General features: G+C 40.6%; 1 protein-coding gene across 1 annotated transcript in view; it reads left to right on the top strand.

The window, feature by feature from the left end:
- OTC (ornithine transcarbamylase) overlaps positions 1-10305 on the top strand; it is a 28327-nt gene extending 18022 nt beyond the window's left edge. The window contains exons 6-10 of the mRNA XM_015884585.3: positions 5323-5445; positions 6128-6181; positions 6288-6437; positions 7427-7564; positions 10103-10305. Coding sequence (XP_015740071.2) covers positions 5323-5445; positions 6128-6181; positions 6288-6437; positions 7427-7564; positions 10103-10162 — 525 coding nt within the window. The 3' untranslated portion in view covers positions 10163-10305. The remainder of the gene's footprint in view (positions 1-5322; positions 5446-6127; positions 6182-6287; positions 6438-7426; positions 7565-10102) is intronic.
- Positions 10306-13582: the final 3277 nt, after the last annotated feature.

Raw genomic sequence — 13582 nt, 5'->3', positions numbered from 1 at the left:
TTTAGAGAAAATTACTTTTTGTTACTTTGATTCATGATTGTCTTACAGTTTTCAATACTTAAAATAAAGAGACCAGCAAAAAAAACAGTGAAATTGAGACTAAAGTGCTTTGCATCCCTCAGGATATGGTACATCTTGGAGATCCTATTGAGCTAATTTCATTGAGCTCTTCCAAGTATGTAAGATAGTAAAACATAATGAGAAATTCATCATCAAAAACCACACATCATCTTTTTATTTAAACACTGTGTGCAATTATAAACTATAACGATTGGACTGGATGATCTTTTAAGTCTTTTCCAACCTTGGTGATTCTATAATTCTATAAACCAGGTGTACATTATGGCTGTGTTTTGGGAGGTTTATATCTTACCTTGTATATTAGCATTCATGCCTTGGTTATTAGCATTTTCCCCTTGATTATTAGCATTTTCACAGTTATTAATAGCAGATTTCATTCGTAATCATGATTCATAATCTACGTAACTACTGATACCTCTGCCTATAAGCCTAGTTTCATCTTACATAGCTCCATGTCACTGACTGCAGCACCAAAGTACCCTATCTAGTCAGTGAAAAGAAGCTGCTGAGCATCTCAATTATGCTCCAGGGATGGATCTCTTTCTCCACGGATCTTTCTCCACTGATCAACAGGGCTAAAACGCTTGAGATTATCAGAATGAGTAGATGCCCTGTGATAATCACCCTCAGCTTCTCTGCTGTGTCTCTGAATGGGGCAGCTGAGGTAGAAATCCAGGTGAACATATCCCCACAAGCTGGATTTTCCCCTGGTTTAAATACCCAAGGTGGCAGCAGCGACAGTGACTGTCCTTATTGCATCAAACACTGGAGAAGGAGTCTTTGAATAGTGTTTCTGGCTATTTGACATGATATGGAATCAGGACTTTATCAGTTGGTGCTCAAACAAAAGAAACATCCAACATGGACAGGGATCATGTTGAACTGAGAATTTGCAGACATAGATCTCATGGAGTGATTTAGGTTTTGGCCTTTCCATCATGTTCTTTAGCTCATGGTAAGAGATCTCTAGAGGACAACTGTGTGGCTACCCCACTTTGCTGAGGGCATGCTGCACTGCTGGCTTAGGATCTGCTTTCCACCCTCACTTTGTTACCCAGGAAGGAGAGGGGAGAGGAGACAGGCCCTCTCAGAAGCACATAGTGTTGGCACTGCATGCCAACTTCTCTCTTTTCTGCACGGCACACTGAGATGTAGACTGGTTTTACAGCCAGCTGCATGCAGTAAAGCAGCATTTCAGCCATATAATGAATGTTACCAGTTCACAGGAGTAGAATTAACGCTTGAAGAAGCGAGAGTCACGGGGTCTGGTTGTTACTTACACAATCAAACCTCTCGTAAGATTCTCTATGGGGTAGAAAGATGTTATCTGAGCACAACCTGCAAGAAGATTAATAAGGGGATGTTGAATAGTATCGCTGATTCCTTAAATCAGTTAAAAGTTCACATATAACATTTGGACTGCTTTTCTGTGATGCAGAGGCAATTTATTTGATTTATGCATACATGCAAAATGCAATAGTGACAGAGACTGATAGCGCTGAATTTACATGTAACTGCAGAATTTATGCAGCTTATTTCTCTCAAAAATCTCTTCCTTATCTTTGCAAATACTTTCCTGCCTGGATCTGGCCTCTCTGTGCCATCAGTACCTACTTCAAATGGAATTTTTTCTCTTCTTTATTATCCCCATCCATTTCTTACTGGAGCCCTATGTGCTTGCTGACTCTACGTGCCTTTTCATGTTTAGCACATTTTTATCCTTCCATTTCCTGAATCCTATTAATTTTGCCACATGCCTCCTAGAATCCTAGAGATGTTTTCCTTACCATATCTCTTACTTTCTTTCTAAAAATGTTGGTTCTGCTGAGTTTGCTCTTGAGTTATAGCCCACTAGAAATGGCTGTGAACATTTTGCGACCCGACTGGGAGAGTGTGGGGATGTGGCTTTTAAAGCCTATGAGTTTGATGTGCTGTCGCTGTGCACCCGGAGAGCCATTTTATGCCTATGACTGTGCTGAAGGGGTGAACCAGCCGCTCCCCGATCCTGCCTGCTGCCACTCTGTCTCCTAGGCAGAACCTGTGAATCACAATTTCTGTTCTGCAAAGCTCAGCTGGCATGCAGCATCACACAGTTTGTATTCTGGGGATGCACCATGCACTGACATTGATTCAATTGATATTAATGCCACCGGCCAAATCAGCTAACTTGTAGCTGAATGCAGGACAGCCAGACTGGTAATTAGAATGGATCTATATGCCACTAGCTTTTATGTCGCTGGTCCGAAGGGAAATTTCTTTTTCAGAAAGAAATGGTTGGCATGGAGAAATGTTTAACATAGGAAGTACATCAATGTTTCCTTTTAAATGCTGCCACAAATTGCAGCGGTGCCCAGTTTGAAGAAAGATACCATATATCCTCAGCCTTTCCTCAAACTGTAACACCAAGAGCTCTAATTAATGGAGTCTTCAAATTCATCATCATTATCATAATAATTATTCTAACGATTAGGAATCCCAGCTAAGACCCAGACTGATCCTCTAGAGTATGCTGAGCCAAACACAAAGGTAAGAATACATGAGACAACTGACGCAGCATCTGCCTTCAGCTCAGTTTGAGAGCCAGTAGAGCTGGCCCCATTTTTCATTCAGTGGATCATACGTGTCTCCCAAAGGGCTAAAGCTCTGACAAGCTTTCCATTTAAAATTTTGACAGATTATTGATTCATCATTCAAAAGCTTGTTTTAATTGAGGGTTGTTCTGACTGCTGAAGCCAAATGTTTCAGAGATAACTTAAAATATTGCCAGCTTCAGCCCAGATGGAAGCAATTCCAGGTAGAGTCAGACATGAAAGTCTCTCATTAATTAAACTAGTTTTCTCTGAATATACAACAGCGAGGATGCTTATTTTTACCCCATGGTTTGATACACTGATATACTGCAACTGTGGTTAAGAACAGAATGAAACACAGTAGAATAAGCACGAGAGTGAGAAAATTGACTGTAAAATGGACATCAATTATTTAGCAGGGAATTTCCTCGAGATTAACAAAGACAAGTTTTGTTCCACTGCTGCAACAGTCACCAGCTTGCCAAAGAGGCATTCATAAGGGAGTGGAACACCAGTATTTCTAAGTATTTCTGTGTGGCTTTACTAGAAATCCAAAGTCAGGTCCCAGATAGGAAGAGAAACTGTTGAACAGTTGAAGCAGGTAAAATGCTTATATCAACATAACAGAGTTTGGAAAAACTGAGGAGCGATGCAAAGGGAAAAGTTCCTTCAGAGGGTCAGGTGATCTGAGTGTATTGTATAGATTATGGTTTAACCTGGATCATTATGGTCATGACAAAACTCCTTTAAGAGGATTCCCTCCGTGCAGCTGAACAAGTCTATGCTATAAAATAGAAAAACAAAAAGTATGTCCCATGTACAGCAGTTTTTGTATTGCATTGAAGCTTCCTGGTTTAAGGCAATACAATTATTTCATCTTTCTCACTCTCTCGGTAGCTGGGGATGTATGCAATATAGGACGTGTGCTCTGAGGATAAGCACCGCAGTCATAGTCACAGTGAGCTGACTTTAAATGAAGAGGTTGGAATTGCAGCAGCAGCGTACAGTGGCAGCACAGAGCTTAGCACAGGATGTAAAATAGGCTCCATTAGCACACATACAGCGTGATTCTGCCTGGGCTATGACTTTCTCCATTAGCTAAACATCTTCATTACAACTAGCTCAGCTATGCCCACTCTTTGCAGCAGTCGCCGCGGCTGTAGATTTGCAGTTTGCAGTACAGATTTTGAGGGTTGATACACAGACATCTTCAGGTCTTCGTGTTTCATCCATAACAGCTAGCAGTTTGGGAAAACAGAGAAATGGATTTAATATGCATCGCGCTTCTTTTAATTCAGGGTAGCAGCTGGTAATAAGGTGGAGGTTATTTAAAATAGCCATATATTTGTGACTCACTGCTCAGTGCTTTGAGCATTACAGGCTGTGATGTCTATTTTTAAAATAGAGAGATTACAGGAACTGAGGATTGTCTCACTTGCTCTTGGCTGTGGGTTTGTGTCTCAGCTATTGCTAACCCCTAGCTGGAAACAACCCCTTAAACGAATGGCTTAGTTTCGCCTTCTCCTATGAGCACCACTGATAGGAGATGGGGAAAGATTCTGAAAGATTCCTAATGACTTGCGGAGCTGTTACGCCATCACAACTTCCACATCCACAAGGTCTTACTTTGTTCTCCTGCCCTTGCATCACCGGGAATGTGCCCCAGTGGCGCAGTGGTAGGAATGCCGCCTTGCAACACCGGAGGCCCTGGGTTCAAATCCCCCCTGTGGCGCAAGTGGTAGAAGTGCCGCTCTGCTACACAGAGGCTCGAATCCCACGGGGTTGGACTCGATGATCTCTAAGGTCCCTTCCAACCCGCACCAGACTTTGATACTATGATGATGATCACAGCTCTGGCCATCGGGCTATTGCTGTCTAACAACCTGCAAATGAAAAAAAAAGCCTATTGTTTTACCATGCCAAGGTTTTAGCTGCTAAACTGCAGGCAGCACAGGACTCAGATGTAGATCTCAACTAAATTTAATGTCATTAAATGATTCACACACTACTATTTTTTGACTCAAGCAGAATTGACAGGAAGTTTGTTCTGGAACAACCTCACCGCTATTTGTTTAGGAGAAGTTGCTACCAGGAGAGGGGAGTGCAGTTCCAGCCCTTTTCTTGTTCAGCCATTTGGTGTCTTTGCTGAGTCTGTCTGCAAAGTAGCCTGGCAGTACAGCTCTGCAGTGTGGATGCTAATCCCAGCTGACAGTCATTGAGCTACATCACACAAAGTGCTGAAACACCGTCTGGCTTCCAGTTCATACAAGGCAATGGTTTCATGGCCCAGTTTTGAACTAAGAATAAAAGGCTCTTCATCATGCCTTCAGCGTTTCAAGTAGAGGTGGAGTAGTACAGGGCAGGCATACAGATGTATTTGGTTATATCTTCACAATTTTTCTGATGTTAATTTAAGTACATGTAAATGTGTGTATTCAGAACAAGCCTTACTGAATGGCTTTGAATTGTCCTAGTCTGGAAATACAAGCTGCTGTTACTCTTGTTCTTCTTTAGCCCTTATCCATTGGTGACTGAGAGCCAAAGTGGCTACGCGTGACAGGCTGTGAGTGTCTTAGCACCAGGTCAATTTGACCAACCACTCTTCCTGATGGCATCACCTTGCTCTGTTCTCCTAGAACATAACACCAGGAACGTGTGATTCTTTTGGCAGGAGCACTATGGTGGTCTGAACGGGCTCACCATTGCCTGGATTGGGGATGGAAACAATGTCCTCCACTCCATCATGACAAGTGCTGCAAAGCTGGGAATGCATCTCCACATTGCAACTCCCAAGGTAATGAAAGCTGCATACACGGAGAAGGGAGGGTGAACTCTGCCTTTCCCATCTCAGCCAGCTTGATGCTTCCCAAGGGCCTCAGCTAGAAGTGCTTGTGTCTTGAGTGTCAGCTTGCAGAACCAAGGTTCAGAATTGTGATTCAGTAGTTTTGATGTGAAACAAGAGTAATTCTGACTCCAACTTCAGAAGGACTGAGGGGAATTCTCTACTGTACTGTAAGTTGCAGAGGATGATCATTCAATATGAGAAAATATTACAAAGGCACCAAAATCCCCTTCCTGCCACAAATGTGAGAGCCATTTCAGACTGATGGAAGTCTTGGTTCAGATTGATGGCGCAGCTTTTAAGAAAGCTTCATTATAATGCAATATAGAATATCAAACAAAGAATTGGTTTAGAGCAAAAAAAATTACATGATGTATAGGCATTATATTCTGTAACCACTGAAATGCATTTTCCTTACATTATCAGAATAATGTCCACCAGTTTATCTGCAAAATAAACTTGCAATGAAGTCTAACTAATTTCCTGAATGTCACATGACACTGAAGCTTTACAGTGCTGAAAGACAGTCAGTTCTGAAAGAAAATGTTTCAACCAGTGTATTCCTAATCAGTGTTAATGGTCATTAAAGATCTCATACATGTTCCATGGTCTGATCTATCATCTCTTTTGGCAGGGCTTTGAACCAGACCTCAGAATAACAAAAATAAGTGAGCAGTACTCCAAAGAGGTATAAGCTTAATAAACAGCCTGGCATGGTAGTTTATTTTTGCTATGTTTTTTGCTAGAATTGAAGCTTCATGATTTCCTGATCTTCTTTATTTTATTCACATTAGTATGGTACCAGCTTGCTTCTCACCAAAGATCCTTTGGAAGCTGCAAGTGGTGCAAACGTTTTAGTTACGGATACATGGATAAGTATGGGGCAAGAAGAGGAAAAGAGAAGAAGACTGAAGGCATTTCAAGGTTATCAGATTACGATGCAGGTAAAAATTCAGATTTCATTTTTGCTTCATACTTTTACAGATTTGTAAGAATCAACATTAGCAAAATGTGGGGTTGGTATTTCTTTGAAGGGAGCTGCAGAAAAACCTCATGCAAACACCACTTCAGCCAGAAAACTCACAAAAATAACTACTTTAGATTGTATACATCATGTGTCTTAGGCTTCCCAATGAGATCTAGCTCCAGGTGGGCTAATCCCTCTTTCTCATTTGGTGTCAGAAAAGATTCCTTCTATTATATTTAGGATGACCAACTCACAGATTTTGTCTTAAAGTCCATAACCTGGGCAGAATTTCAAGCAGTGCTGTGTATATCTGCCAGTGTATAAAGCACTGGATGTACATGTTTAAAAATCATCTCATTGAAATGCTTATTAGAGCAAAAACAGAGAAAATGTAAAGTCATAAATCGTCCACCATAAAAAGGACATTTTCTGTGCTGACAGAATTACTGGTTTAATTGACTGTATTTTAACATAAGTTCATGAAATACAGTTAATGAGTATGTCTCTGAACTGGCTTAAAACTTCATTGTTCATTGATATTAGATCACTATGTTACGAGGAACAATATAAAAAAAAAAACACCACAGCCTTTAAAATCATAATTTAATGTGTTCTCACTAAAATTATCAATAGTATTACGTTATTGTATGGCACTCGAATACAAATTGCACTTTATTGATCCACTAAGTCTCTAGGGATTTTACTTCCTACTACTGGAGCAAGAGAAATAGGAGTAAAAACTTGGCTTTTGTGAAGTCAGCACTGAACTCTCACCGACTTAAATGGGGATTTTCCCCTCATTCACAGATGAGCAGGTCTTTTGATGTCAGCAGAATTATTCTGAATTCATCATCAAAGTCACAAGAGTGGAAGCTGATATAAAATTTGTTAACTCTTTTAACAGTTAAAGGTTTCATTAATTACTAGCATATTTCTTTAATTTTTTTTTTTTCTCTTGATCTATAGACGGTGAAATCTGCTGCTTCCAACTGGACATTCTTACACTGTTTACCAAGAAAACCCGAAGAAGTTGCTGATGAAGTATTTTATTCTCCAAGATCGCTGGTCTTCCAGGAGGCAGAAAACAGGAAATGGACAATTATGGTAAAAAAAACATTTAAAAAGAAAAAAAAAAAAGAAGATAATATTATTTAGAGGTTAGGGCCAGCTTCTGTTCTGCCTTACACTATGGACTTGCACTCAGTATGGTCCCTCAATAAACCATAATCATGACTGCCTAAGCTCTGAATGCACCCCATGGTACATCACAGTTTTGATTGTAGGCAACATACATTTGTAGCACAAATACTTCTGGACACAAATAAGACCAATCTTGATAATAATCTGCAGTTGTCTGTTCCAGTTTTTTTTTTTTTTTTTTTTTTTTTTTTTTATCACTAAGGCAAACCTACAGTATGAAGTGAATTTTATCATTACTTTTTTTTGTATTTGAATTGCTGGGTTTACATTAATGATGAACATAGCTCCTCCATTTTAAAGCACGCCAAATGCTGAGATCCCAGGGACTGGCCATACAATCAACAGTTTCCTGAGCACTTAGAGCAGATAGTGCTAGAGATGCTGAAGCTTTCTCTCAAGCAAAACTACCACTGAAAATAATGGGAACTTTCCCTGATAAGGCACTGCAGGAGCAAAGCTCTGAAGGACCCCGCAAACTTACAGCGTGGGTGATGCTGTGTGATCCATGGGAACCGTGAGGGTACACTTGACATTTAACAGAAGCCATAACTTTTTTTCACAGCATTCCTGGAATGTCAGAAAACCACTTCCAGATCTCAGTAACCTGTTATTTATTGTTGGCTTTAGAACCATCATGTTGACAAAAGCTAGTGAAAACTTTGAGATGAAAAAAACCCAACAAAACAGAAATGGCATAATCATAGCTCTCAGCTGAACTCTGCGTGTGCTCCAAGTGAATAAGTAGTTGAGTACTGTAGGTACCAAAAACTCAGATTTTGGGCACAGTTAAAATTATTGTCAATTTTTTCTTCGAATCCGTGCATGATTTTTAGCCTTAAAATTATGAAAAGTGCTCCCTATACATATACATATACTTTAATTTTACAATATTTAATTACCCCAAAACACTAAAAAACCAAAGCAAACAAGAAAAACTGTCATTTTGGGTTCAAGCTATGCTTTTTGTTTGGATAGGGAAAGTGTCACAATTATAGAATCACGGAATCATTAAGGTTGGAAAAGACCTCTAAGATCACCCAGTCCAACCACCAACCCATCATCACAGTACTCACTGACCACATCCTTCAGTGGCACTAACACATCACTCACTTGTACTTTATAGAATCATAGAATCATAGAATCAAAGAATTACCCAGGTTGGAAAAGACCTTGAAGATCATCAAGTCCAACCGTAGCCTAACCAGAACCCTAACTCTAAAAACCCTATTCTAAATCATATCTCTGAGCACCACATCCAAACGGCTCTTAAACACAACTAGGGATGGAGATTCAACCACCTCCCTGGGGAGCCTATTCCAGTACCTAACTACCCTTTCTGTAAAGAAGTTCTTCCTAATTTCCAACCTAAACTTGCCCTGGCGCAACTTGAGGCCATTTCCCCTCGTCCTGTCACTTGTTTATCAAGGCTAAAAAAAAAAACAACAAAAAAACCCCAAATGTATGGGCTTTGTTTATATATTATTTTCTATCCATTTCAGCTCACCTAGGAAAGTGAAAAAGGAATTATTTGCTCAGCTGTAATTCCAAACCAGGCTGAGTGCAGCTATGAAATGGGTGGCAGTGGGGGCTGCACAGTTGTGTTCTATCCCCACTGTGTGCCTGGGTCTACCTGTCACACTGTGCAGTGCTGATGGGACACGAAAGACCCCTGGAGGGCCCTTGTAAATCCAGTTCTGGGCCAAAAGAATGATTTGTAGTCAGACAAGGCAGTGAAATCATAACAGCATGAACCAGGTAACACCTTGTAAAAACTGAGCCAGCACTGCAGCTTGTGGTGCATGCAGGTATGAGGAGCACAACAAAGCTGCTTCATCACTGTTTTATTTGCCTGACGTTCCCATTTCTCATTTCATGGCCACACAAAAAGTTTGTTGGAATGGATATTGAATATGAGGGGGAAAGCAGGAGGAGTAGATGAAACACTGTTAACTTCAGTGAGGATTTTCCACGTTTTAGTGCAGAAAGTATACCTAAACTAGGATAAACTTCAAAGCCCTTAATCAGGTATGACTGTTGCTGAGGCTGATGGAAGTTTTGCTGAAACATGCAAGCAAACCCACATATTTTTCGGGTACCTACTTCATTTCCTAGATATAGCTGAGCATACAAGGTAGCACAACAAAAAGGCCTCAGATTTTGCTGTGTTTTGTCTGAATTTCTTTTTGGCGCTCCATTAATATATTTTGTCTGCACTGAGAAAACCTATCAGCTGCAATACAGAACATCCTAAGTGATTTTCAGCTCTTTCCTGATTCCTCATCAGAAATTCCAGCAAATAAATCTAAGTGTGCACTTTTTGTCAGGCCAATAATTCTCAACACAAAACTCCAGCGCTTGAAAATATTTTTTCCCCTTATTTATTTTTATGGAATATCTGTTTCCAACGTGATTGCATTTTTTTCTCCTTTCTTCCCCCTCTAGGCTGTCATGGTTTCTCTGCTGACAGATTACTCACCACAGCTACAAAAGCCTACATTTTGATGCTTGGATCCCAGCCAAGAAAAAAAAAACAACATATTCCTCATTGGCAGAATATTCTGGTCTGCATATACATCGATCTTCTTCAGAACAGATCAAGGCAATGAATGATTCTTTAATAAAATTGTAGGGCTGGCTTTGCTGAAGTGTGCAGTATTGCATTACATTTGTGAAAATGTTTGAGGCAATAAACTCCGTTGCGAAAGTCGCTTCTCATTTAGAGCCTCTTGGATACCTTTTCAGTGATCAGTGTCACTGAAAGTTTTTTGGGTTTCTCTTTAATGATTGACTCTGCCAGCATCATAGGTATATTGTATTCTTAGATGCGTTACAGCTAGCATTGTGTAATATGAAAGACATAAGCTCCTGAAACCTTGCCACATAATTGCTGATCTGTGGGAGGGTGCACAGGCCAGCAGTGCTTTACTGTTGCCTTGACTACCCACACTTCTTGGGTGCTTTGGCTTCTGTTTCTGTCCTCCAGCCAACCTCTGCCGTTTGGCATTGAAAATGTACAGACCCAGTGAGAATCACCTTCCTCTGTGCCATTCCTGTGGGCTAACACAGGAGGATACTGCTGCAGCACTGGCAGAGCATGTTCTGCAGAGCTGGATGTGGCAGAGAAAAATTGCTGGGAGGAATTGTAGCGAGGTAGGGGTCAGCCTCTTCTTCCAGGCTACAGCAATAAGGAATGATTTTCAAATGCAATAGGGAAGATTCAGGTTGGGTATTAGGAAGACTTTCTCCTCAGTAAGAGCAGTGCTGCAGTGGCACAGGCTGCCCAGGGTGGTGGTGCAGTCACCATCCCTGGAGGTGTTCAAGAGCCTTGTAGATGTGGCACTGAGGGCCGTGGGCAGTGGACATGGTGTGATGGGCTGCTGGTTGGACTGGGTGATCTTAGAAATCTTTTCCAACATTAACGACTCCATGATTCTGCGATTCTACTGTTCACTTCCCTTAGATCATTACTCTTTAAACAGAATTTAGGTTAAAATAACACGTTTTCAGCTTACGTTTTTCTAAGCAAAACTGAGGGTCACCATATGATGGCATTGTATACTGCTCCTTTGTGGAAAGATTTTGCCGCATTTCACCTGGTGCTGTAACATCACACATATTTCAGCTCATCTCTCCCGGCAGTGAACAGATTCATGACGTTTGTAGTTTTTATGGTGGCTGGGTGTGTGTATACTGCAGCTAATGCTTTGTGCACTGTTAAAAACATCTTTGTTGTTGCTACTAGTTTCAAGTATAAGTCAGTGTGTTTCTTGCTGTAATACTTGAACAATTATTGTGACTTTTTAAGAACTGAGAAATTGCAAATCAATTCATTTTCCTGATTGGCTGCAAAACACTCCTTAATTCATTTCAAATCTGAAGTTTACTGCTGGGCCACACATAACACTGAAATTACTTAAAAGTTATTTATGGTTTTTGCAAATATTTCTGTGTCTTTTGTTAACGTTTTCATATTTCAAACATATAAGTACATATGTAACAAATACTTCAATAACTCAAGTGATCATTTACACTTCAGCAGAAATCTACTGCAGCAAGGATGGAAGAGCCAGGGATTTGGTCAATGTCAATATTTTACTCCCCAGTTTAGATATGGGGGAAGATGTATGCAACACAGTGTACTTCTTGCTATAGTAGATCCTGCTCTATGAAAGACTACACAGACTTTTTGGAACAATTGGACTACTTCCAGTGCTTAGACTTGTAGATAACCTTTCTAGCCTGATTTTAATGCTACTTGAGAGTGAGGCAACTCACTTTATTAGCCCTCTTATTAGAAAAAAAATAGACATTAATGTCAGTTTTACTGTGTTGATTAATGTGCTATCAGTGAAGTCTGGCAGATTTATACTAACAGAGTTGTTTTATTACATGTTTTACAGAGAACAGATTATCTGGCACTCTTTTACCTCTCTCTTCTCAAATTAGAGCTAAAGTGCATGGAGGTTACCGCAAACTCTTAAACTCTTGTTATACTAAGGAATGTGAGCAGGTGGCAGTACATCTGAATCACCTCAGAATTTTTAAAACATATCTATAGATCTACTGCATAGCACTCAAGCAAGGGAGTCCAGTGTGCACAGAGAGTGTGTTTCATATCATTCTATTCCTCTATAACCACCTACAGGAAAGAATGACAGTCCTTGCTCTGTCTTGCACAAACCACTCCTACCCTCAGCTATTCTGGAAGTGCTGGGCAGGCTTCATGCACATGTGCAGAGAACCTACTGTCCTGTAGAAGCATTGAGCTCACTACACATTTCTGCATATGCAATATACAATCAGTTTGTTGTGTGCTGTTAGCCAGCGCATCCCTGTGGGTCAGATTTACTGTACACATGCAGACTGTCTGCATGGTGCATGCTGAGTAGTTCTGACACACCCTAGAGGTGTCAGGTTGGCACTAAGAAGGCATGCACAATTCTGCTGCAGGGACCAAGAAATATGGAGCCCTTAAATCTTCCTATTTTGCAGTGTCTTACACTGCTTTGCTGAGCATCAGAACATCTCTATGAGGGTTAACCCACTTGCATGAGTACATTATTCTGGGACTGACATGTAGTAGCTGTAATAGCGTGTGAGGCACCATTAGTATGCCATCCAGACTTCTCCCGAATTCATTACTTGAATTTACAAGAGATGACTGCAAATGCAGTGTTTAAAGGAAATGCTGTAGTAATGTCTGAAGATTTTCCAGGGGAAAAAAAGTTACCAACATTCAAAAGGTTTAAAACAAATACGTAACTGGTAGCAGTCACTAATAGCTTACAGTGTTTTTCATTACATTCTTTATGCTTTAATCAGTCATAGTGCTGTCTCAACTGCTGAGCACACTTGAAAGATAGAGTGTTCTTTTTTTCTATTTTTACACAGTCTTGTGCCTGTCTCCTGGTAGCCCAAAACTTCCTTCACTCAAATCCCCTCTCTTCTGTTTGACCTGAATAACAGCCCTGGCCAGCAAGTGCTGCAGTGGCACAGGCTGCCCAGGGAGGTGGTGCAGACACGGTCCCTGGAGCTGTTCGAGAGCCGTGTGGATGTGGCACTGAGAGACATGTGGGCATGGTGTGATGGTCAGACTGGGTGATCTCAGGGGTCTTTTCCAGCTAAAATGATTTCACGATTCTATCTCAAGTGTCTCTGGAGTTTTATACTTTTGCACCTGACAAACTCCTGCTATATCTTCATGATCCTTTAGAGTAAATGACTACTCCCCTCCTACACCTAGATTTAGAAACAGAATATTGTTTGTTAGCAGTTTGTTCACTGTAAACACTTGTTCTGCAGTTGGTTACCAGCTGTGCTGGGATTCTTTGGTCACTTTTACATCATCATCTGAAAATGATCTAACATTAATTCATGAGACAGTGGGGAAAGAGAGAAAAAAAAATGCTTCTCTACATTTCT

The sequence above is a fragment of the Coturnix japonica genome, chromosome 1 (assembly GCF_054131305.1).
Source record: "Coturnix japonica strain WE chromosome 1, WE-NBRP24, whole genome shotgun sequence".
Lineage (NCBI taxonomy): Eukaryota > Metazoa > Chordata > Aves > Galliformes > Phasianidae > Coturnix > Coturnix japonica.
This window is presented reverse-complemented; position numbering and strand designations above follow the sequence as displayed.